Source organism: Pseudopodoces humilis, chromosome 13, assembly GCF_049639895.1.
Source record: "Pseudopodoces humilis isolate 2021_Gansu_Grassland_sample_001 chromosome 13, ASM4963989v1, whole genome shotgun sequence".
Lineage (NCBI taxonomy): Eukaryota > Metazoa > Chordata > Aves > Passeriformes > Paridae > Pseudopodoces > Pseudopodoces humilis.
In genome coordinates this window covers 218,124-242,316 of record NC_142212.1, presented here as the reverse complement: position 1 = coordinate 242,316, position 24,193 = coordinate 218,124, and the positions used below count along the sequence as shown (strand labels likewise).

The window sequence follows — 24,193 nt, the reverse complement described above, 5'->3', positions numbered from 1 at the left end:
AGGAATCTTCTCCTGTGCTTCTTCCTTGAAGCTTACTCTTTTTCTGCCCTATACTTCGCAAATATATTCTTACCTTTCTTCGACTTCTCCGTGAGTCGATATCAGTTTCTGCGTTGTGTACTTAGGAATCAAAATTTGCCGATACTCACCTTTCAGCGAGCTGAGCTGAGGTCTCTTGTAATCGGAACTTTTGATTCTTCCCTGGACCTCTCCCTGGGTCCGTTACTAAGAGGGTTTACCAGCCTCGAGCTCGACAAGACGTCCCTTCCCCTCTTAGTACCTTGCGATCAGTTCCCGAGACACCCTTTGGTCTCAGGTTTTACCAGTGTGTGTCGAGGGAAAAAAAAAACTTTCACTCTGTATCGCTTCCTTCGCGGCCGGCCAATTCCCTCGCGGGAGGATGGAAACGCGACCTTGAAGTCCGCACTCGCTTCGTGATCAGATCACGTCTCACACACTCGCCCGATCGCCCGCTCAACCAGCAGTACTTACAGCTATTTTCCTGCGTGGGTGTCCCTTGTGCGCACTAGACGTTTTACGAGCAAAGTAAGCCGCGGCTCCCGAAGGCTCCGTGCCTTCCGAGCTCTCCGATCCGGATTTATCCTTTTTATTGTGGTTTTTGCCTCCGCCTAAATTTGGTTCGGATATCGGAACGAACTACGGGGGTTCTCAACTCACCAGGCCGCCAAAATCAGCGGGGGTACCCGTCCTGGGCAGCGAGATTCCCCGCAGTTTCTCCGATCCGAGTCACGGCACCAATCTGTTATAAATGCAAAGGCAGATTTGGGTTAAATAAAAACAATTTATTATAAAACAATTTCTATAAAAAAATAAACAATGAGGGAAAACCACAATAAAACAAACAGCGCAGCGCTGGGTGGACAGGGGTCTATACCCAAAGGTATAGGTGTTCCCAAATCCACGAAGGAGGGTAAACTGTCCGGGGTTTTTATAGGGATTTTTAGCCTTGAGGCCAAATTCCAGGCAGGCACCATTCATCAACAGTCCTTGATTGTCGTATGAATTGATTTCCTGGCATTGGAGAATAGAGTCGAATGGACGTCCGGACCGAGTCTCCTCATATGTAAAGAAATTCTGAGTGGCTCTTGTGGTTCAGGCCATCCGGATGGGATGGCTGGATCCGGGTTGGAGCCGATGAATATTTCGGTTGGATTTTTCCTTTTGTTTACTTGATGGCTTCCCCCAACGGTAGCCCGCAAGGCGAGGTGTTCGGGTCCGGTGATGAATATCTCGTCGGTGCCTCTCCGTTTTGGCTTGATGTTTCGTGTCCTGCCTATTCTTCCCCGTTGATGGTCACCGAGCCTGTCCTTGTCAGTTTGAGGAGTTTTTTTTTTTCCTGTCAGCTTGATGGGCCGCGTCCTGTCTATTCTTTTGTTGATGGGCGCCGGCTAGGATCGTTATCCTTTGAGTGGGAATTCGTGACTAGATCTGGGAAGGGCTTGTGTGTCATACTGTACTTTATATTTTATAGTATTGTTATATACATTTATTTAGATTTTTACGAATTTTTACAAGTTCATTTCTCACAATCCATGATTATCATCATTCATTTCTGAATACCTGGGTAAGTCATTCCTCACTTTTCATTTGACCTGTGCACTGTCAGACATCTGCACAAACTGGAATTAAAACCAGAAGAATGCACCAAGCTGCCAAGCCTGTATATTCTCTTCCTCGTGTGCTGCTGGTGATTGAGCTACTTGACCTTGCAATAGCTTGGAAAGCTGTTTTATGGGATTCTTTATGGAATGGTGTTGTTTCCTTAGCAGGCATTGATCATTTTTGTGATGTATTGGTGGCTGTGAGGTACAAGTTCAGGACACACAAGCACCTTTTGAAATTGTACTTTTCCAGTCCTCTGTATTTGGTATCTGCTAAAAATGAAGCAGTATTTGAATCATTATAAAGCTTCCCTGCAAGACAAGATACCTTTAGGCTGTGCAGCAGAAAAAAAAATTCATCTAAATCTGTATTCCTCTGAATTATCTTAATTTGTGCAAAAGATAATTCAACTTTCAAAGCTGACAGATACCTGCGATCATGTCAGTGCCTTTCAGGGTAGCATATCTGTGTTTGAGGTATGAATGCTCCAACCCCCCAGGCCTCCAGTGTGGCATGGGGACACTTTCCTCAGGATCCTGACCTGTGCCATGAGCCCATGTGGGTTGGAGTCACAGGATCAAGCTCCCAGGGAAGGTTTTGGGAACCGTATCAACAAAGATATTTGGGGACAGCCATACCAGGTTGGATTCCCTGGAGCTCACTCTGCTGGGTGGGGCAGCACCACATCAAGTGGCTATTTATTTAGTTGTAGTTTTCATTAGAGGAATCCTGCTGGAGCACCTGTTGATGCTGGATCCAAGCCCTACAGGTCAGTTATGTGGGGGAATGGGGAATTTTTAGGCCTTTGCTTCCCCTCTGGTTTCTTATTGCATTCCACGGCACCCACACATGCTGATGTGACTTGAGGGCTGTGGCTGATCTGACAATTCTGCAAATTATCATCTAATTTGCTTTTGTAAGCCAAAATGCACCTCTGCTAGATGGAATTGTGGAATCAGGGAGTGGTTTAGCTTGGAAGGGACCTTAATAATCGCCTTGTTTCACCTGCTGCCATGGGCAGGGACACCTTCCACTGTCCCAGCTGTAGTATTCAATGCTGTTCCAACCCCCGTCCAGCCTGGCTTTGGACACTTTCAGGGATCCAGGGGCAGCCACAGATTCTCTGGGAACCTGTGCCAGGGCCTGTTCACCCTCACAGGGAACAATTGCTTCCCAATATCTCATCTATCCCTACTCTCTGTCAGTCTGAAGCCATTTCCCTTTGTCCTGTTGCTTCAGGCCCTTTAAAATAGTTCCTCTCCATCTTCCTTCTTGTCTCCTTCAGCTACAGTGGGGGCTGCAATTAGGTCACCCTAATTCATTTGCAAATGAGTTTGGACCAAAGATCTCCTGCCTCTCCTTTTTCTTTTTTTTTTTTTTTTTTTTTTTAAACTTTTGCAACATCTTTGGCAGTTCCTGCTCCCCTTGAGCCCGAGAAGCTGTGCGGGTGCATCAGTAGGATTTGGCTGCCCACCACCCCCTGTCCCTCTGGAAATGGGACAACTGGCCATGGAGCTGATCACTTGGCCATGGCAAATGAGCTGCCCTCGTCAGTGTGTTCTGGTGTATATTTAACTTAATAATGTGAGCAGATGGTCATTATATTGATTCATGAAGGAAGGGAGGAAGCTTGGCTTGGGAAAGTCAGGGCTGAGTGCTGAGCATCAGAGCTGGGCAGGATGCAGGGGAGGGGAGGAAAAAAGCACATTTTTGTACTCTGTGGGGTCTGTTGGTTTAGTTTTCATTTGGTTTTCTCTTTTACAAAGTATCACTTGAATAAAATCAAGTAGAGGTGACTCATCAGGCCTGTAGAAATGATAATTTCCCTGGAGAGGAGGCTCATAGAGCACAAACAGGATGGTGCTGAAGTGTATGCACCCCTGGTGGTGCTAAAAAGGGAGGGGGGAGATGGGGAGGCAGTTTTCTGTAGAGTTATGAAGCTTCTCACTCTGCTCTTGCTATTAAAGATGACAGCTCTTCTGCAGGGAAAGGTAACGCTGGAGTAATAATTCTTTAGTAATTTTTTTTTTGCAAAGAGCAACTTTGTTTAAATCCTGTCTCATTTAGTAGGATATAATGAGAGATTCAAGCTAGAAGCTAATTGTATAAGATATTCAGCCACTCTTCTTGTAAGCCAAACTGGGAAGTTCACAAATCCCCAACCTGCAGCAGCTTGCAGGAAAAGCTTGATTTGCTTCTTAATTCTGCAATTTTCACAGGAGAAATGCCATATACAGAGTAATATTCTCTTGAGTAAGAGCTTAATCTCATGTTAGGTTGCTGTTTTTCCTAGTTGCTGATTAGCTTTGCTGTCCTATCAGTTTATGTCACAGTATGTGACTATAAATTGACTTTGCAGTGAGGAGGGAATACATTTGTCTTCACAGATGCTGCTGTTTCCATGGAGATAAAAGGACCAATGGCCTTTTCTTGGTTTGGACTGTACTACAGTGAGCAGGCAGAGATGGTGCATTCGAAAATGCAACATTTGGTGCTTTGATAATTCCATCTAAATATCAAATGAGAAAGCATATTGTCTCTTCTTGGTGATGAAGTTGAATAATAAATACAGCTCTGGGACTTTTTCTGGAAGCAGAAAGCAAACCCACCAGGAATGTGAGGACAGCGTGGCTGGTTTATGCTTGCTGAACCTCCTCTCTGGGAAAAACCTTTTGGCTTTGCAAAATATAACCCTGTAGAGCCTTTGGGTTTATCTGATGCAGTGTTTGATGCTGGTTACATCACCAGTTTACTTATCCGTGATGTTCTACTGTGGCTGAGCCTGAATGGGCATGCAAAAGCTGTAAATGTGATTTTTGGGATTTTTTTTACATTTTTTTTTGCCTTGAGAAAGAGCTTTTCTACCTCAGATTGCGTGAAAGAAAATATAAATACCAAGGCCACCCCCCATTCAAGGATGGCTTGCAGAAGGTGTTATTTGTGAGTACCTTTTCCTTCTTCATCTATCGTCACATCTCTGATATCTGTGTTGAGGATTCCAGAAGTGGGAGTAGTGATCGGTTTATTGTTGGATAGGTTTCTTTCCATGAACCATTTTTAGGGTGTTCCCTTTTTTGGCAGATGAAAGCTCTGTATATTAAATGCATTTAGATGATGATGATGATGATGATGATGATGATGATGATTGTGCATATGGGTATTTAAAAAAACAGGGTAATAAAGTGAGTAGTCTGTGTATAGCAGGGAAAAAAATGAGGAAACTGTTCACTTTGCATCCAAGCAGCAATGCAGGATGCTAGGAATTCTGTCAGTGATGAGTCAAGGATGTGTCTTCTATTTTGCTCAAATGCTTTGTCATATTAAAGTGCTATCTGTCTTTTCAGTACAGAAATACAAACAGCAGGACGTGCAGTGCAGCCTTGAGTAGTGTCATATCAAGGAGGCAAAACGTCTCAGTGATTTTGTTGTTATGTTTATGCTGATCAAAACATAAAGGTGCATTCACTGATTATTATTCCCTGGAGCAGTTTCTGGATGGTTGAGGTCAGCCACAGGAGCTGATTCTCCTGTGGGCTGAGGAACCCCTGGCGGGAGCTGAGCCCATGGCTCAGTGCTCGGCCATCCTGGAGGATGATGCTGGTGCATCGGGTGGATGGATGGAGCACACAGGTAGTTTGCTCCAAAATGGGCACAAACAAGGCTGGGATGAGCCATTGGATTTGCCTTCACTCCCAGTCCAGGGCTTTGGAATAGCTGTACCTCTGTGTGCAGTTCTGAACCCTGGTTAACCATCTGCTCCCTTTAGGGTTAAATTTGGGGTTTCCAGAGTAGCCTGCATGAAACACATGTAATTTTCATCCCTAGCCTTTTCCAGTTATTTAAAAAGTGCCTCTGTGCGTCCTGATTGGAGTAAATCCAAACTGCTCCATGTTCAGCAGTACCATCCACATACAGGCAGAGTAAATAAAACCATTCCAAACCAAACTCTTCAAGTAGAATAACAAAAGAATATTAGAATCTGCCTTAAAGTTTTCTTTAGCATTTTGTGTTGTGCTGAAGGGGTGAATGGTTAAGTTGAAATGTTTAAAATCAAAATAAATGTGGAACCTTTTGTTGGAAGTTGAAATAAGAAAAGTAAACATGGAGAACAGGTTGCAGCCTTCCAGGTATGCATGGATCAGTTTGAAACATCCTGATGTGTGTTTATCCATGGGAGAATAGTTCTGGTTGTGTTCAATTTAATTCAGGTCCTTCATTTTAATTTAGGTCGTGGGATCTGGGGACTCTGTAACTCTCAGCAGGGAATGGATTTCATACAGTGCTTATCATGTGGGGCTAAGGGATATTTAATCCCTGTATGTTGCTGTCTTTAACAGTGAGGTTGCAGTCTTATTTATAGATCCATCTTGGGCAGGATCTTCCTGTTTTGGTGCTTACACCTTTAGTATCTTGTATCCACCTCAGCACGTTGCTGTAGCAAACAAGATGTGGATTCTGCCTCCTACTATGATTCTGTGTTTTCACTTCTGTGTAGGAGAGCTGATGCTGATTGTTGGAAAGAGGAAAATGTAAGCTGGAATTTTATTTTTTTCCTACTCTTAAGAACACATGTATACAGAAAGTCTTCATGTTCTTTAAAACTAATGGGTTCTCAATACTGAAAATGTATGTTAAACTGTTAAACACCAGTTCTTTAATGCTTGAGTAAGTTTTCAGATGAAAACTTACATGCAATAACTCTGTCAATGTTCTTGTGATATATATATGCCAAAGATCTTTGCCATTGAAAGTATCTTTTTTTTAAAGATAAAAATATCTTTTTCATCTTAAAGTGGGGGAAGCCTGGTTGTTGCTGTTCTAAAAAAAGCTGAACAACAGTGTCACACTACTTGGATTAATGAAAGCATTTTTTTCAGCTGCTGCACTGAATAGAACATATGTCACTGGAGCATTGTTTTAAGTAACAGGATTTGCCTTGCTATAAATCTCTCACGCTGTATCTTGGTAATTTCATTCTTTGTACTTTGCTGTTTTGCCTCTTTCATCAGCTGCAAATCCAATATGTATCACTGGCAGTGGTTAGCTTTGGGTTTGCCACGGTTACTGCTCTGTGAGATTATAAATGTGGCTGTGTTCTGTAATGGGAGTTGGAGTTTCTTGAGGATTTCTGGGACCTGACATACAGAAAAGATGCGGTGAATATATCCACTCTCTGATTTAATCCAAAAGATATTTTCCTTCTCTCTTGTCTCTCAATTTCTGGGTTTGAACTGTGTGTGGGGGTTTTCTACAGATTTTGACAGCTCCCAGTAAGCACAGCTGACACAACTGCATCTTATGAGTCCTGTGAATTATTCTACATCACTCTGCACCATAGATGGGGTTCTAGTGAGACTTAAAAGGAAATTTTTCTAATTACAAATGTCTACATATTATTAGTCTTAATTAAATTCACCCTAGTCCAGCTAACCGAGGATTGGAGCAAACTGTGCAGGGATGCAAGGCAGGAATGCCTTCTGCCTGTTTGTGTAGGCTGGTACTGCATTTTCATGAAACCAAAATCAGTTTATAACAATTATTTATAATTCTCTGTAATGCTAATAAGTGCTGTGTTCTAGGATGGGACAAAATATTGCCTGTTCCTTGCTTAGTATGCTGGGCCTGTCGTGGTTCCATTCTCCCAGGAGATGATAATTATTTGCAGGCCCTTTGATGGAGGAGAGGTCAGTGAGAGTGTGCCTGATGATTCCATTGAAAAATCCAGCTGTGGACACTTGAGTTGGGAATACACAAAGGGAAGCATTATTCCAAGCAAGAACTCCCAGTCTGCATTTCTGCTGCGCCGTATACAAATGCTGCTATTAAATAATTTTGATGACAACCAAATTTGATGAATTCTGGAACAAAATTCAGTGATCTGTACTCTGGACTGTGTGTGCTGCTCGTTTGGAACTGCAGGTTTTATTGAGCATCCTTGTAGCAGGTGAAAACACGTTTCATTACTGTGAAGAGAAGATGGTATTCTAGAATGCTTTTAACCAGGTTCTGATTATTGTACGGAAGGCAGAAATGGAAAGAGGGAGATGCCAGCAGAGCAGGTCTGCTATATATGGCTGAGCTGTTTGTGATATGTGGTCGAGTTTTTTGACTCTCAAACTCCATGCAGAGTAATTACACTGGTGTTTACCTGCCAGGAGCTGTCCTGTTGCCTCCCTGGGATTTGGTGTCCAAGAAGATGTGCCCAAAGAGCCATTTTGTGCACAGGCAATGAAGGGATGAAAGAAGGAGTTGTGGTTCTCCTGCAGTCTGTGGTGGTCTCTGCTGTGAACTGTAAGGTTTTTATGTGTGCAACCATAAAAGCAATAGCAGCATTTAATGTGGGGTTGCCATCCAAAAGAGTGTGTGCCGGGAAAATAATTAATGATAACAATGCTGTGAAAAAACCATAATATTTTCTGTGTGCCACTGCAGCCTCTCCTTGACGTGCTTGCCTGCAGAGTGCTGGACCTACAGCAGGGTGAAATGAATAGGAAAAAAGAGAAGGTTTTTCAGTGCTGCTTCAAAACCCAAAATCATACTGCCCTGTGTATTTTGGGTAAAAAACAGTAGAAATTTGTCCTTGGGAATGGGAATGTGTCATGTACTTAATCACCTTGAAGTGGCCATAGCCACAGACAGCTTCAGTCACACCTGGGCTGGGACAATGGGAGCTGCCATGGAAAGCTTCTTTCTGCTTTCTCTGCTTTCCAAAATGTTGTCCTGTGGCCTGGGGTCAGGGTTTTCATTCTAGAAACCCTTCTAGAAGGTTAATAAACTTGTTAATTAGCAAGCATTTAACTGGGGTTGATGTGACTTCTTATGACTTTTACTGTTCATCACCTCTTTGGATATCCTTTTGATTAGATTTCAAATGTTGTTCCTCATTAAAGTGATGGATTTATTAAGGAAGAACAGGACAGACTTTATTTGTTTTTAACTGCAGTCTTTTCTAATCTCAGCTGTTTCCATAACTCTGGATCAACATAAGAAAGAAAATTTCAGCTTGTAAAATAACATTCCTCTTCAACAGAATAAAATACTGGGAAATGCAAATATTCTTTTTAATAGCTCCAATCAAACAAACCATTCTTGGCCACTTCAGCTGCCATGGAGTGAATGGGCTGAAATAGGGGATGAATTTGTCTGCCCCTCCTGCTGTTCCCAAGCTGATTTTAGAAGGATGAGTGCACACAGGTATCCAGGGGCCCAAGGCAGGACAGCAGCTTGAGATGGGATTATTTTTAACACATACACATACAAGTGCAACATGCACTTGATGGAAAAATGTGCCAGAAGAAGGGGAGCAATCATGGCAGATGGAGGGGAGCAGATTGTTGTTTCAGAGCAAAGGAGGAATGGTGAATGAAGTCGTGGCTCTGGGAGAGGGCAAAGGGCAGTGAAAGTACTGAGCAGCTCCTCTCATCAGCCACATCATTAACTCCAGAAAGGCTCCCTCCAGCTACGCCCCTGCTCCAATGTCCTTTGGTCTCAGATTTTCTGTTTGGAAGCTCTTGTAGGAAAAAGCTCTCAGACACAGCGATGGTTTGATAATTCTGACCCTCTCACAGATTTGCGCCTGCTGAAAATTCAACAGCAGCAGAATAAACAAGGTTGGGTGGATGTCCTTTTCTCACCACGGTGTCCTGTGCAGGGAGAGGGGACAAGCTGCCTCCAGGCTCCCAGTCCTGCCAGGACCATCTGCTGGCTCCGAGCACATTGTGAAAGCACAGGATAACCTGTTAGAGCAAAAGCAATTCCTACATAATGGCTTCATGTTCTATTCTCACAGGTTGTTTAAAAACCAATATTGAGAAGATTGTTGGCTGAGTTTGGGAGTCTTGTTGGGGATTGCAAGAGAAAATGAAAGAAAAATTAAAATAGTTGTGGCTTTCTGTGATGACCAGTAATCAATTTCTTTTTATTTGTACATCTGTGCAAGGCTCTAAAACCGGAAGATGAAAAAGAATGGCCATTTCTGTTGGCTGATGGACAGGAAAGTGCTGTTAAAATGAGTGGGTTCTAATGGCAAACATACACAGGAGTGAGAGGTACAGCCACACTTGCCTGGGGTCTGTGTGCACCATTAGGAGCTGGGGTTGTCCTGTGCTGTTGGGGAATGAAATGTCAAGGGTTTGCGTCAGATTTGGCTCTGGTTTTACTGGTGGACTCATCTGCTCTCACAAAAACCTTGTGTTCACAAGGGGTTGCTCTCACAAGGGGAGAGCTGGAAGGAACATGGCCTGGAAATGGGAAATGGCCAAACTTCCATGTACACTGGGATTTTGCAGCAATGGACCAGAAACTGAAATTATCAGAAGCAGCATTTGTCACTTCAGTCATTTGTCTTGTGTTGGTGCTGAAGTACCTGTGCTCTCTTTATAATCCTAAATCATTCTTTGAAGAACATCAGCTACAATGTGGAAACTAATCTTCACAGGGCTGAGTATCTGTGAGACTGTGAACAGAAGTGTTTAATTCTCCTCCAAATGATTGAAATTGATTTCTTCTAATGTCATTAGGTGTTACAAATTAGTAAATGAATTCTAGCTTGAATGTAAACTTGTGTTGAAGGCTGGTTGCAACATATAGCTATGAAGTTTAAAAAATAATTAAAACTCCAACCAAATCAAATAAAAAAAAGTGACTGGAACCTTAAACGTTCTGTGGTATATTGCAGAGGGGTAAATGATTGCAAGTGCTGGTTTGGCAGGTGATTGAAAGCACAAAATGCCACATATGAATCTTAAATTGCATCAGCAGATTTACTCCATTGCTTTGGGTAGAATTAGTATTAATCACTGCCTATAAAGCCTGATCCTCGTCATTGTCAGGATGACATTAGTCAGTGAGATCTGGAGGAACCCAAACAGAGTTAAGCTATTCCTGAATTATAAAATTTGGAACAGAGCCCAGACGTCATGTTTCCTCTGTCTGTGGTGGGACAAGGATCCTGTCTGAGGATCCAGCCTGGTGTGTCGGACAGCAGTGACCTGGTGGCATCGCAATCTCAGCCTGCAGCTGAGCCCTGTCACCTCCTGCATCCCTGTGACAGTGTAGGGACCTCCTCCAAGCATTTGGCAGTTCCCATCTGCTCTCACGGAGATGGGACTGTTGTGCTTCTGCTGCACCTTGGAACAGAAACCCAGGGCAGATGAGCTCCTGACTCCAGTCCTGTGCCACGGGTGAGTACAAACCCTAACAAGAGCATTGGGAGAACTTCCTTCTTTACTGTTCAGGTTCTTTTGGGACCCAGGAAGGTTGGAGTAGGACAGATTCATAGAACCTTGTGGGCAGAATCGTTTTGGAAGAGCCAGGAGCAAGCTCTGTTCAAAGAGCTTTGTTGAGCAGAGCTGAATCCAGAGAGATTATTTCATATTCTTTCATATTTCACTGGTTAATTCTCTGAAGCAAGAGAGATCTGTGTGGAAAAAAACCAGTTGTGGGAATGGAATCTGGAAATGGAGTGGAAAATGGAATCTCTGCTACTGATTTTCTCCATTTCCTTCTTTTGCTTCTACTGGAAAAAAACAGGTAACCCAAGGCAAGAGGCAGTGGTTCCTCTGTGTGAGCAGTTGCCAGTGTGCCCTGCACTCACAATCTGCTTTCCCAGGACCGAGTGGAACAACTTGTGTGGAATACTGTGTGATTTTCATGTCAGAAAATCCAGCTTTGGCATGTCCTGGCTGCTTTGATATGGCCCATCAATGTTTTCAGTATTGTTCTCCATCTTTCTTTTGAATTTTTCATCTTTCCAAGGGGTTTGAAGGTGCCCCCATGAGTACCTGTGCCCTGTGAGGTGTTAGCAGAGTACATCCCATGCTGGGGAGGTGCCTTGTGTCTGGATTGTGCTGGATTTCCAAAAGCTCGAGTACTTTACAGGAGTTACCACCTTTAAACAGAAAATCCAACTGACCCTGGCCATGCAGTTGCTGACACAGTGTTGGCAGCAGGAATCAGAGCAGGCTGAGCTTATCTTTTTTCCCTAAGGGATTAGTAACTTCTTCCTGAACAAAGCCCGACTTCTTTTTGCTTAACCACTTTTTGATCTCATAAGACAGTGACCTCACAGGATTCAAATTAAGCCTCAGGGATGCAGAAAAATCAAAATCAGTCTTCTGAGACTTCTGTCAAAACACCAAGAGAAACATGGGGGGGTTAAAAAGTGCATTTGTGTGCATAAACACACACAACCCCTCTGTTAACTGTAAGATTGGATGCTTACAAGTTAAATGCAGATTTTCAGTTTAATGACTCCTTCTTCCACAGGTGCCTGCTCAAAGAGCGAGGAGATAGTGATTATTTTTTTATGATTTCCTAGAAGAATGCTGTATCCTGAGAAATTTGATTAGGAGGACTTATCATGGAGGACTTGCTGTGCTGAGCCTTGTTTAATATTTCCTGGCACAAACCCCAGGAAGTCAGGGACATGTGCTGTGTGACGCTTAAAGGTTTTCCAAGCTTTCCCTCAGATGTGGCCCTGTGTCTCGTTTTGCGACTCCTCTTTGTTTCAGTGAAACAATACCAATCTAATGATCTGGGGTGCAGAATATCTTTGTGCTGTAAAGGTTTTTTTTTTGTTTTCTTTCTAGGCTTTGAACAAATGTTAGCAATTAAACTGTTATTGTGCAGTTCTGAATATTGTTTAAAACACAGGTGAAACTTGGGTTCTTTCACATTTTCAAATGGTTTATTTTGCAAATGTTTGTAATTGCTGGGCTTGAAGAAAGCTTTGTGTCCATGTCCATTGCATTCTTCCTTCTCATTCAGAGCACTGTGCTTTAATTCCATTAACAGAGAACAGCCTGACTGGTGCAGAGTAAGATGCAAGCTTAAAGCTTCATTTCTATAGGGATTTTAACCCTCATTGTTTCAGCTTTTGCCTTCCTTCCACATGGCAAGGCAAACCCCAAACCTTAAATTGGCATTTGATCTTAATCCTGCAACAAATCTTTGATTGATTCTTCATTGCAACAGCTCCTCACCGTCATTTTGATGTGTGCATTTAAACCTGGGACTGTTCCCCTCTGTCCCCTGGGATCCAGAATTGACAGCTGTGCCTCAAATTTCAGTCACCGTTCTTGTGAGTTTCCAATATTCCTGTCAGCACCTGCCTTCCCCCCAAAAGCTCCTTTCTCAACATCTGGTGGTTTGACTTTGTGTTTTTCCTTGTGTCGTAGGTCTTTAAATACTCTGCACCAGTTTTGCTGTCCAGCTCCATTGTACCATTCCCAGCTAGCTGTCCCTGCCACACACTCAGAGTACAGGTAAGAGTAGACATGCTCCACCCACCGCTGCTTTTTGGAGAGTTATCTGATGTTGCCATTTGACACCAGACAAGCAATAGTTGCTTTAGTTTTAAAAGGAAAAAGTGTAAACAAACAAAAAAGAATATTGGAATAAATATCCAATATTTTTGACGTCTGGTAGGGTAGCTGTGAATAGAACCATCACTGCAGTGAGTCCTTCTCTCAGGCACTCTGGAATTACTCAGTAAAATGAGTGTCATGTGCTTTAAGAAGCCCATCCCCCTGTGCCTGCAAAGGTAGGGAGAAAGGATTTGTAGGCTTAGCTCTCACACGACAAATGTGCTGAAATATTTATATAATTCATGGAGGATAATGATGTTGTTCTGAGCAACACTTTTGTTCACCCCTGCCTATTCCATGCCAGTAGCTGAGGAATTCATCCATGTGTTTAATCCCCTGAGGGTTAAAGGCATGGACCTACCCAGGGCTCAGTACTGACTTGGATTTGAATGAAATAATGGGGTTTTAAACACAACCAGGTCCTCGATGCCAAGCAGACCCTGTCCTGAATACATCCAAAATATACGTTTTCCAGCTCATAATGCTTCTTTTAACATAGATGCCTTTACTATCTATGTGTTCTCTTTGATCCAATGTAGAGAGCAGCAATTACATCCCATAGTACAATTCACTGTCAGTGCCAGTGTTTATCGTAACACCTTAGAGAAGCATCAAAGGGCAGCTAATCTAAGTCATTGGAAATGTAAAAACTGTTAAAAAATTGTGCATGCCATGGAAAATATTGTCTTGATTTTTTACTTCTGCTATGAGCAATCGACTTAGTGATTATTGCCAGCTCATGAATAATATTAATATCAAAATATTGGAAACCTGGTGCTGCAAAATCAAAATTGCTTTGCACAGGTAATAAGGAAAGACAAAAGTAAACAATGAATCCTAAATCTGTAAATGCATAAACATATTTCTGGTTTGAATATTTCATCCCATAGTTACCTCTAACCATGCATGCTTGGATTCACTCTGTTGGTTTGTGTTGCAGCATCTGTTTATGTGTTTGGTTTTTTTCTCCCATCAGAGCCCTTTGTTTATTTGGTGGTAGTGAGTCCATAGCAGAGTTATAAGACAGCTCAATATTCCTTTGGTGAGGAGCAGGGCCTGAAAACTCTTAGATTCCCTACTTGCTTTTTAGTGAGGCTTTTAGTTTTCCTGTGTCCTTGGTTGACAGTGCTTTAATTTTAAGGATCTTCCTGTAGGGATGTTGATGGGAAAACACGCTGTTCCTTGAATGTCTCAGTGTCCTGCTCCATGTAGGGTGTTACTTTTATCACTAATATTTCTTCTGGAATTAAAGCTTAGAGCAGCAGAACTTCATGCTTGAAAAATCTGAATTTCTTCAGGTTTTTTTGTGCAGTGAAGACAGAAATTCCCTGCTCTGGATGTGTAAAGCCTGTACCATTTTCAGAGCACCTAAACGTGTGCTGTGGGACTTTCAGCTGACAGCTCAGGACTGAGGGGTGGGAAGGAGCTCATCCCTGGCCTTATCTGCCCTGAAGGAAGTTTAGGCTCAGGGAGGACCTTCTGGCTCTGCTCCCTGACAGGAGAGGGCATCCAGGGAAAATGGGGGTCTGCTCCCAGGGAACAGGGATAGGAGGACAGGGAACGGCCTTAGGCTGTGCCAGGGGAGGCTCAGGCTGGATATCAGGGAAAAGTTCTTCACTCAAAGAGTTGTCAAATCCTGGCACAGGGTGCCCAGAGCAGCTGTGGCTGCCCCTGGGTCACTGGAAGTGTCCAAGGCCAGGTTGGATGGGGTTTGGAGGGACAGTGGAGCGTGTCCTTGCCTGTGGCTTTAAGGTCATTTCAATCCAGACCAGTCTGGGGTTCTGTGAATAGGAGGATATGGAAAAGCTGCAGCCAATCCCTCCCAGGGACAAGAGGCAACCAAAAGAAATTGCAGTAAGGAAAATTCCAGTTAAATGCGTGGTAGGGAGAGAGGGAATTTCACCGTGAACTTGGTCAAATGTTGGAGCAGAGGCCAGCAGAGGAAGTGGGGTCTCTGTCCTCAGCCATGCTCAGTTCAGTGGGGCACCACTGGCTGTGCCCTGCTCTGAGCAGGGACTGGACTGTCCACACCTCCACAAGTCCCTTCTGACACAAATTATCCTTCATCCCACAGCACCTTGTTCTTGGAAAGGCAAAATAGAGTTGCAAAACAGAAAATTTTATTCTGTAGAATTTAATTTCAAATTATGCAGCGATGTTAATGCTGTCCCTGCCCACAGATGTGCTGCTGTGCTGGAACCAGACTGTTACAATCATCCTCATGGCAGGAATTGGTTTGGTTTACCCATAATTTCAATTTCTGAAGTTGTTATATCCAAACTGCCATCCCCATGACTGTAATCTCTGAGTCAAGTGCAAATGATGCACCTGGTTTTGTACAGGACCTGTACACAGGGATCCCATTGCTGCGAACAAAAAGGAGCTACTAGAGCTCTAACAGGATTGGGCTTTGCATTTCCACATACAATTAATGGTATTAAATTTAGCTTTTAGTCTTCCCATTTATCAATTTATAAATAGAAATAATTAGAAACAAAACTAACAGATGTGGATGCTCTGGTCTGGCTTCAGTTTTGAGGCTTTATTTAGAAAATACACAGAGGGATTAATTTTGTAGCCCAGAATTAAAAATTAAATTTGCTCCAAAAGAAGCAATTGATGAATGCACTACAGTGAAATCTGGAGCATCTCTGATTTGCTGTTAGCTAATTGCTGGATGTTTGATTCACTCCAGCAGTTTTATTTCTAGTTGAGACAATCTCTGGCATCTGTTTTGAATTGTTAATAAGGAAATAATGCATTTTTAATAACTGCAGCTATTGCAGTAATCCCTCACTCATTTTACAATGCTCAAAATAGACAGAAATAATACAAGTTATCTTGCATTCTCCTATTACAAGGGAAGTCTTGCGAAGCCTGAGCATGTCATGTCCTTCCACCTAGATACTTGTCTGGGTTCCGGTTAGCCCATATGCCTCCTCTGCTTGCTCTTTTGGGTTATTTCTGTTTGGGAATTAAAAAATAGACCAGCAATATCTGTAGCTTGGCTTCTCTGACTCCCTTCCCCTTCCTGCCTCCTGAGTAGAGCCTTGAAAACAATGACCTCTAGTTGGAAGCTGCAGGTTCCACGAGCTGCTCTGGATTCGTTAGATATCATTGGAATGCAGGTTTTATATCTGGTGTGAAGGGCAAAGTAAAGGAAACGCAGGACACCCCGGAGAGGCTTCTGAAAGCAGAAATCCCAGCAGTCCTGTACTTCAGCTGCTGAGCCTCTGGCTTGATCCAGCTGCATCATCATCTCAGAGGCCTCGCAGCTGGAATCTGAGCTGAGCAAAGCCCAGAGATAAAATGGCATCCAGAGAAAGGGAATTTAATCAGTTCAGTGTCTTCACTGAGGAAGTTTGTCCACAGTATTTTCTATGGCTTTAAATTGACAGAGAGTAGGTTTAGAATAGATATGGGCAAGAAATTGTTGCCTATGTGGGTGGGCAGGCCCTGGCACAGGGTGCCCAGAGCAGCTGTGGCTGCCCCTGGACCTCTGGCAGTGCCCAAGGCCAGGCTGGACATTGGGGCTTGGAGCAGCCTGGGACAGTGGAGGGTGTCCCTGCCGTGGCAGGGGTGGCACTGAATGGGCTTTAACTTCCCTTCCAACCCAAGCCAGTCTGGGATTCTGTGACACATCTTTAGGCAAACTTCAGTCAGACCCTCAGCCCATCTGTGCAGGTACCTCACACAGAGCAAAATTCTATGTACAGAGGTGCCCATACTGGGGATTTCCAGCCCTGTTCCTATCTGCATTCCTTGTGTGGGTATGGAATAGGCTGATGTATGCAAACTGCAGCTGTGGACAGATTTGCTTGCCACTAACGTCTGAGCATCTTTCCATCTGATGTGTTTATTCGTAACTGTGATTTCCTTGTTCTGATTTGCATGAAATGTTGGCTGTCACTCATTCTCCATCCACCTTCCATTCCTCTTATCTCGAATTAGATGCCCTTATCATGTCCAAAGACCATTTTTTAAATTGTGAAGCTAGAGATTTTTCTCTTCTTTTTTTTTTTTTTTTTCCCCAGTGAGCCCTGTGAAAACAAAATGATAATGCAAAGGATGTTATAGTGCCAAAGAAATACCATCATTTTCTTGCAGTCTCTGCCTGCTTAATGTTTAATCAGCACCTCTGGGAGGTAAAACCATCATTCTGAAAATACTGTGCTTGTGTGAGATTTTAATGTGGAATCTTTGTTTCACCAGGTAATGTTGGCTCACATGCAGCAAACCACTGTGTGGACAATGATAGAAGGATTGATTGTGCTACTTCTTTCTGTCTGAGCCCCTGGGAGGCTTTGGAGTTGTTTTGCACCATAACTGGTTAACACAGAGGCTCCCCCTACATGATGCTGAGCTTTCAGATGCTTCTATCATGTATTGGAGTGGTTTGGTTTTCCTTAACTCTTCTTAAGAGCACAGTGGGAATTCTTGCACACTGGCACAGCCAGGGAAAACTGGGAAATAGCTTGTACCCCTAAAATGAAAAATATCTATAGATAAATGTACTTCACAACTCTTAGTTTATTTTTTCCCCACTGCTGGGCACTGTACTCTTTCCTGACCCACAAAGCAAACATTTTTTGTGTCCTCCCTCCTTTCCCTCTAGAGACATCCCACACCATGCATCCTGGTCCTGTGGTAGCTTCTGGTCAATGCCTAGTTGCAGGTGAAGACATATCTGAAGGAGCTGCATTCAGAATTCATTTTAGTACTGATATGATTATTCATTGACATTTTCTACCAAAAAAAAATGTTGAATAAGGATCTAATTTCTAACTGCAATTCCCTAGCTGTCTACTTCAACATGTTTAAGCACTCTCTAGAATATGCAGAGATATAAAAGCTTGATGGCATTTTAATTTAACTGAGCAAAGGAGTGAGAGCAGCATTGCCCAGACCAACAGCACGTCCCCCAGAGAGGCAGGATGCAGATGGACAGAGCAAACCAGATACAAATTGTGACCAAACTCTGCCCTAAGTCAGTGTGAGGTTCAGCTGATTACGTAAGGCATCTGTGCTCACACCCTATGACAAAGGAAAGCTGGCATAATTGTAGTAATACTTGTAATTTTCCACTTGATGCCTACGTGATGCAGGCAATGCAAATGGTGGATTGTGTTCCTGAGCACAACTGGGAGAACTGGCAGAATAGCCTAAAATTTGGTTTTGGATTCTCTTGTTTTTCTTCCTTCATTGTGTTCCTTTCCATCCTCTTCCTTAGCCTGTTCTTTAAAGGAAATGGCCCCTTGTGGTTGTGTCACTGGTTCAGAAGTGGCCTCACTAGAGCCTCCTGCTACGCCAGCATCTCCTTCCCTGCCATAAAGCACTTTTAGCATTACAGATGTGGGTATTCCAAACTGCTCCTGCCTCGTGGCACCATTCATGATGCTGGCAACTCATCCTGGAGACAGAGCTCTTCCTTCCACCTTGGGAGGGTGGGGGAGTGGAGAGCAGATCTGGTTGTCACCAGGATTTCTGTGTGTGAGCTGTCTGCAGAAGGGGGATGATGCATCTGGAATGTGGGCAGTGAAAATACCTGGGGGAAATTCTAAGTGTGTTAAAAATAAAGGGGTCATGGACACATTAGGCTGGGTATATATATGACTACTTAATGTAATTTTTCTAATGGGAAAAACAGAAGTGGCTCTTTCAAAGTAGTGTGTCTCTCAATCTGAAAGTCAGTAGTGTTGGCCTTGGCTCATTGGGCTGGTCTTTCCTTTGTGGAGAGTCCTGTCTCTGAGATGGAAATGGGTTAATTGGGTGATGCTTACAAACAACTCACAGTATTTGGGAATTGGAAACAAAAGTAAACAGATTTCAGGCTGAATTTTCCTAATGCTGTTCCCTGTGATTCTCTTCCTCTGTCTCTTTTCTTTCTTGCTTCCCCCTTCTTTGGCAGGGAAGATAATGTCCTGCACCAGTTCTGCTGTCCACCTTCGGGGTCTAGTAGCCCATCCTCAAGATGACAGCGAAGCTGGGGGTCGCTGGGTGCAGTCAGTGCTCCACCTCTCCAGCCCATCTCTCCTCCCTTTCTGGTGTGCATGAACTGGCACTGCACAGATGCCGTGGGATCCCCGTGCTACCAGTTTGAGTAATGCCTCCTCTCCAGGTCTCCCCCAGCTCTCTCCTCCTGCCCAGTGCTGAGAACACAATGCCAGCTGTACACAGATTCCTGAAGTGCACAGTTTATTTTGAACTAAAATAAACGGTACCATAAGTCCTGAAGTGTAGTGTGAGCTTTGTTGCTGTCTGGACGTGGCCGTGTGGCGTGGAGGGTACAGCTCAAGGGGATTTTTTCTCTCCCAGATGTGTGGTGGGAGGGCAGCTGTTGTGAGAATCTCCATTAGGCTGTTTTAAGTTTGTTTCAAGGTTGGGCAAACATGAACATGTGATGTTTTATGGATGTTACTGCACAGAGATTAACCCTTCTTCCTTTCCCTGCTGCTGGTTCTGAGGAGCCAGCACATTTCTGTTGTGGCAGCAGATCCTCTCTCCATGTCTGCTTCCATCCTAAGCTGCTTTGAGCTCTGTCTTCTCCTTTCCTTGGCCTCTGTGCAAGTCTTGGGTCAACCAAAGGACCAGATCACTGCTCATGTGCCCCAGGGCTGCAGCTGGGTAAATGAGATTGTGTCCATGGGTGTCTAAGTTCCCACTGCCCACAAGACTCTTGGTTGGTTGCACCTTTCCAGACACATCCTGTGGCTTTAAAAGAACCAGAGAATTTCTTCTGGTTGAGCCTTCCAAACTTAATTGGTGCAAGCAGATACACCAGGGAACAGAATTTCTCTGCAGTGGTATTTACTACTCTGAAGGTAGTGGGAAAGAAAGACTGGGAGAGGGGAAAAAATTTCTTAAATCTGTAGTCATTATCATGAGGTAAAATATTGCCCCCCATTGTCTGGGGCTCATGTAAAGTCAGAGGTGGCTTGATGTAGGGTGAAAAGCAGGTATTTATTTGTACTTGTGTGTGGCTTTGAGGATGGGATAAAAGGAGAATCACCAGGATCAAGGAGGGAAGAACAGTGAAGGTAGCTTGAGGCTCTTTCTCATCTTTGCAATGTGCTTTTCCCCCCCACAAAGGACTCTCTATAAAACCAGAATACAGGTTGTTGCTTTTCTGTGAGGTTTGATCCACTGTCTCTATCTTTGCTGTGAAATGTTTCCTTGTGGTTGCCTTGGCTGTGAGTGTGTAGTGTCCCAGACATGGGGAGGGATTTGCTGGCACAAGAATAATTTGCCTTCATGGTTGTAAAAGTTTTTCTGCATCATTTCTGCTCACTGCTCACACTCTGTGGCTGCTGCTGTTCTTTGGTGTTGAATGTTCTTAGTTTCACATGTTTCTTAAACACTTTTCATTACAATATAGAGAAAGAACACTCATCCCCCCCACTGTAAAATTTCAAAATAATGTATGCAAAAAATAGTGTAGCAGATGACTGCAGTTTATTATATCCCTGGAAGTACTCTGATGTTTACTGGGCAGGGTAAAACACTGAAATGCTTGAACACTGCTCACTGTTTGGGTCTTTTACTCTATAATTGAGAGTTTCTCAGAGTTGCTCCCCAAAGATAGAAACAGTAGGAATTTCTGATATTTTGACTTGCTTATCTCCATCCCAGATGTAAACAGTGATTACCACTCTCTCCTCAGTAAAATGAACTCTGAAGCACTGTAATTATTCTCTTGCAGAGGGGAAAGTTTGTCCAATCTTTCAATGAGTACCTTTTAGTTATTTGTGCAAAGGAAAACAAAGAAACAAGACTGATTTAACCCTGCAAATTAAACCCCCCAACCTGAAGAGCCAGCAGGTGATTATCCTGAAAGTGGCTGCAGTTAATGATGAGTCTCAGGAGAAAATGAAAGCAAAGCCTGACCAGCGTTATTGGCTCTCACAGGATGCTGGTATGGGGTGTTTCTATCCTGTAGTTTTCCAATTAAGGGGAAATAGGGTCATTAGGGGTTGCTGGGATTTGGAACAAATTTGGAGTTTGTGGCTGTAGCGTCCCTGAATTGTGGCACTTTCTCTTCAGGAGCATACCGAGAGCTCACCTTCCCTGGTGCAATGGAAGCCAGAAATGCAGGAGTAAACATTTCTCTCTTTGAATAAATCATGGCTGGCTGAATAAAACATGCTGTGCATCCCTGGGTTTAGCAGCAGAGGCTGGTAGGGGCTCTCTTAGTTAACCAGAGGAAGATGACCTAAAATGCTTTGTATTATTATAACACAGAGAAAAGTACCAGCAGAAAAATTCCCATTCCTGGGTGATTTTGCACTGTTTTTGTGAAGAGTGAAGAATGTCTTACTATGCATTTTGGGATGGAAGGCAAAATAGAAATGGCATTTTCTTATTTTTTTAAATTTTCTCCTTCCATGAACTTGGAGGGCTGAAAAAAAGTAGCTGCTTTGTGGGAGTTCAGATGGGGAATTTCTCCTTCAGCACCTTTAGGCATTCACACTGTTTAGGATCAGGATTGTTTGGTTTCATTCTGCAGTGTGGAGTTCTCCTTTGAAAACATATTCAGCTATTACATGGTTTTGCCTGAAATAGGAGAGACTCCAGATTTGCAGAGTAACCTCTGCCTTGCTGCTATTTCCTGCACTTGTATTATTTTCTCTCTGTTAACAACTGTGGGAAGTCGCTAGAACAGCTCAGAGCAGCGTGTGGACCCTGGGCTGGAACGGGATGAACTTTGGTGCACCACTAGATGGAGCAAAAAAAAAACAACCCAAAACCATACCAGTTCAACTGAGCTAAATTAAGAGATCCATTTCCCAAAGTAGATTTTAACTAGCTGAAGGAAAATACTGTGTAATGTAGGAGAAGAAATAATCCCCCCAAAAATGCAGCAGGGCGTAGATCTCAACATGGCTACAATCAAGGGTTTAAGGAGCTCCCTTGGCCAAACCAGCAGCTGTGTCATGGCATAGAGATTGCCACCATTCCAGGCAAATCAGAATTCGTGAGGAGTTTGAATTATAAAGTAACTTGTGGCTGAGGCAGCTCCTTCTACAGGCAGGTGCCCAGGGTTGGCAATGCCACTGGGATGAAGCAGCGCTGTGACAGCACCTGAGGTCACTGGCAAGAGGTGGGAACTTGGAATTCTGTGTTGGGAAAGGTTGAGCCCCCTCTGGAACCCCCTCTTTGGAAAGGCTGAACCCCCGCTCTGGAAACACAGTTTTGCAAGGGGGACATTCATATGGAATATTTGCCAAATGGACCATCAGCACTAATTCCTTTTTCACCTTGAACGCTGAAATGGAGCAGGGAGCTCTCAGAAAATCCAACCCCAAAAATACAAATTCAAACATTTGTGGGAGTACTCGCTGTCTTTGTGTTGTGCCAGGATTGCGTGCGGCTGGTGGTAGAATTTTTTTGAGGTGTTTTTTTTTTTTTTTTCGATAATTGACTATTTCCTGGCGTGGGGGCTAGAGGGAGCTCCAATGCAGCTTTCCCAAAACTTTCCCGGTAAATCGCTCTTGCCTGGCTTAGCCCATGAAGCTGCAAAGGAGGGAGGAAGCCAGCTCCATGTACTTCTGCACCCTGTGAACACTGGACACGGGATATATATGGATATATGTGCCAGGATGCCCTACAGCCAATGTTGTTTATATATTTTATAACTATTATAATAAATGCTGTCTATAAATGTTATCATGATTACCCTAAATATGCTGTTTGTGTTCCCACCTTTCTGGAGTGTAATGCAGGCTATGTTCCAGGGAAGGTTTGTGTTTAACAGCACAGGAAAAGGCATAGGGGGTGTTTCACATGCCGCTGCTACTGGTGGTTGTCAAGAAAGGGGTATGAGAACAAGACAGACACAAAGCAATACCTCTACTTGGCTAGTAGGTTTTTAAATAAAGAAATTTATAATTGAAAGGTATGAAGCACTATTATTCTATAGATTTTATTACTGCTAGATAAACATATCTGCTGATAAATCAGCAGAAAATCCAGGTTTATTATTCTACCTCCACTGAAGAAATTTGTAATAGTTAATGGTATCACACCTGTATTTACAAGGTGTTTGGCATTCTGAACCTTTCCTGTCATTTTTCATGGCATGGGGGTATTCAGCTGAAAGTTGGACTCTAGAATCTTAAGAGTTCTTCTCCAGCCTCAGTAATTCTGTGGTTCAGGTAGGTTTCCCATCTTCTTTTAACTCCCCAAGCTTCAGCAGCTACTTGGGTCTGGGAGGGCCCTGGCTAGGAGGGGCTGGGCTGAGCAGCACTGGGTGTTTATCCCCCTTCCCTGGGTGTTTATCCCCCTTCCCTGGGTATTTATCCCCCTTCCCCGGGTGTTTATCCCCCTTCCCTGGGTATTTATCCCCCTTCCCCGGGTGTTTATTCCCCTTCCCCGGGTACTTATCCCCCTTCCCTGGGTGTTTATCCCCCTTCCCTGGGTGTTTATCCCCCTGCCCCGGGTATTTATCCCCCTTTCCTGGGTATTTATTGCCCTCCCCTTGCTCACCCTTCTGGCAGAAGGAAGGGGCTCTGGGGTTCAGGATGAGCCCAGGGTCAGGGCTGGGAGCTTGCGGCTCCAGGGCCCAGTTCCTCACTGGAATCAGGCATCACTCCTTGTGCTGAGCTGCCACAAAGGGATGGATGAAGAGAGACAGACCTGCACCAATCCACGAGGAGAAATGCCATTAATGAGTTCAGGGAGAGTTTTTCTGGCTGTCTGGATCCACTCCAGTCTCCTGTTCCTGGCTGTGAGCTGACCTTTTGTGCCTCAGCCGCGCCACCACCCGGCTCCCTCCCCGTGGCCCGAGGATGTCCAGTCACTGACCCTCCAGAGAGGCCATGGGGACTTTCTTGGGGGTGAGAGGGACTCGTCAGTGCACCTCGGTTTTGGTTTTAGCAGCAGAATGCTACAGGGTCAGAAGGAGACAGCAGCTGTGCAGCTGATGTGGAATGGAACAAAATCACAGCATGGGTTGGGCTGGAAGGGACTTGAAAAATCATCCTCTGCCATGGGCAGGGACACCTTCCCTAGACCAGGTTGCTCAGGCCCCACCCAAAATATTTTGATTCCATAATGAGTCCAAGGCAAAAAATTGGTGTTAAAGTATTTATGAAATCAAGGTGCTGATATAGGAGGGTTCCACAGACCCTGATGAGCAAGACCCCCTTCTGTGTGCCCAGCTAACACCCTTATGTGTCATCAATGTTTTATCTCAGTAATTTCTGTAA

The 24,193-nt window shown here is 43.9% G+C and overlaps 1 protein-coding gene across 8 annotated transcripts in view; it reads left to right on the top strand.

Annotated features, from left to right (window-relative positions):
- IQSEC1 (IQ motif and Sec7 domain ArfGEF 1) overlaps positions 1-24,193 on the top strand; it is a 297,837-nt gene that overhangs the window by 126,499 nt on the left and 147,145 nt on the right. For 4 of the 8 annotated variants that reach the window (XM_088061635.1, XM_088061638.1, XM_088061636.1 and 1 more), the window contains one exon: positions 12,801-12,887. The exons of 3 other annotated variants lie outside the window; for them this stretch is intronic. In XM_088061635.1, coding sequence (XP_087917761.1) covers positions 12,801-12,887 — 87 coding nt within the window. Of the gene's footprint in view, positions 1-4,208; positions 4,564-12,800; positions 12,888-24,193 lie in introns of those variants that run through there. One more of the 8 variants, XM_088061640.1, reaches the window with a different exon arrangement.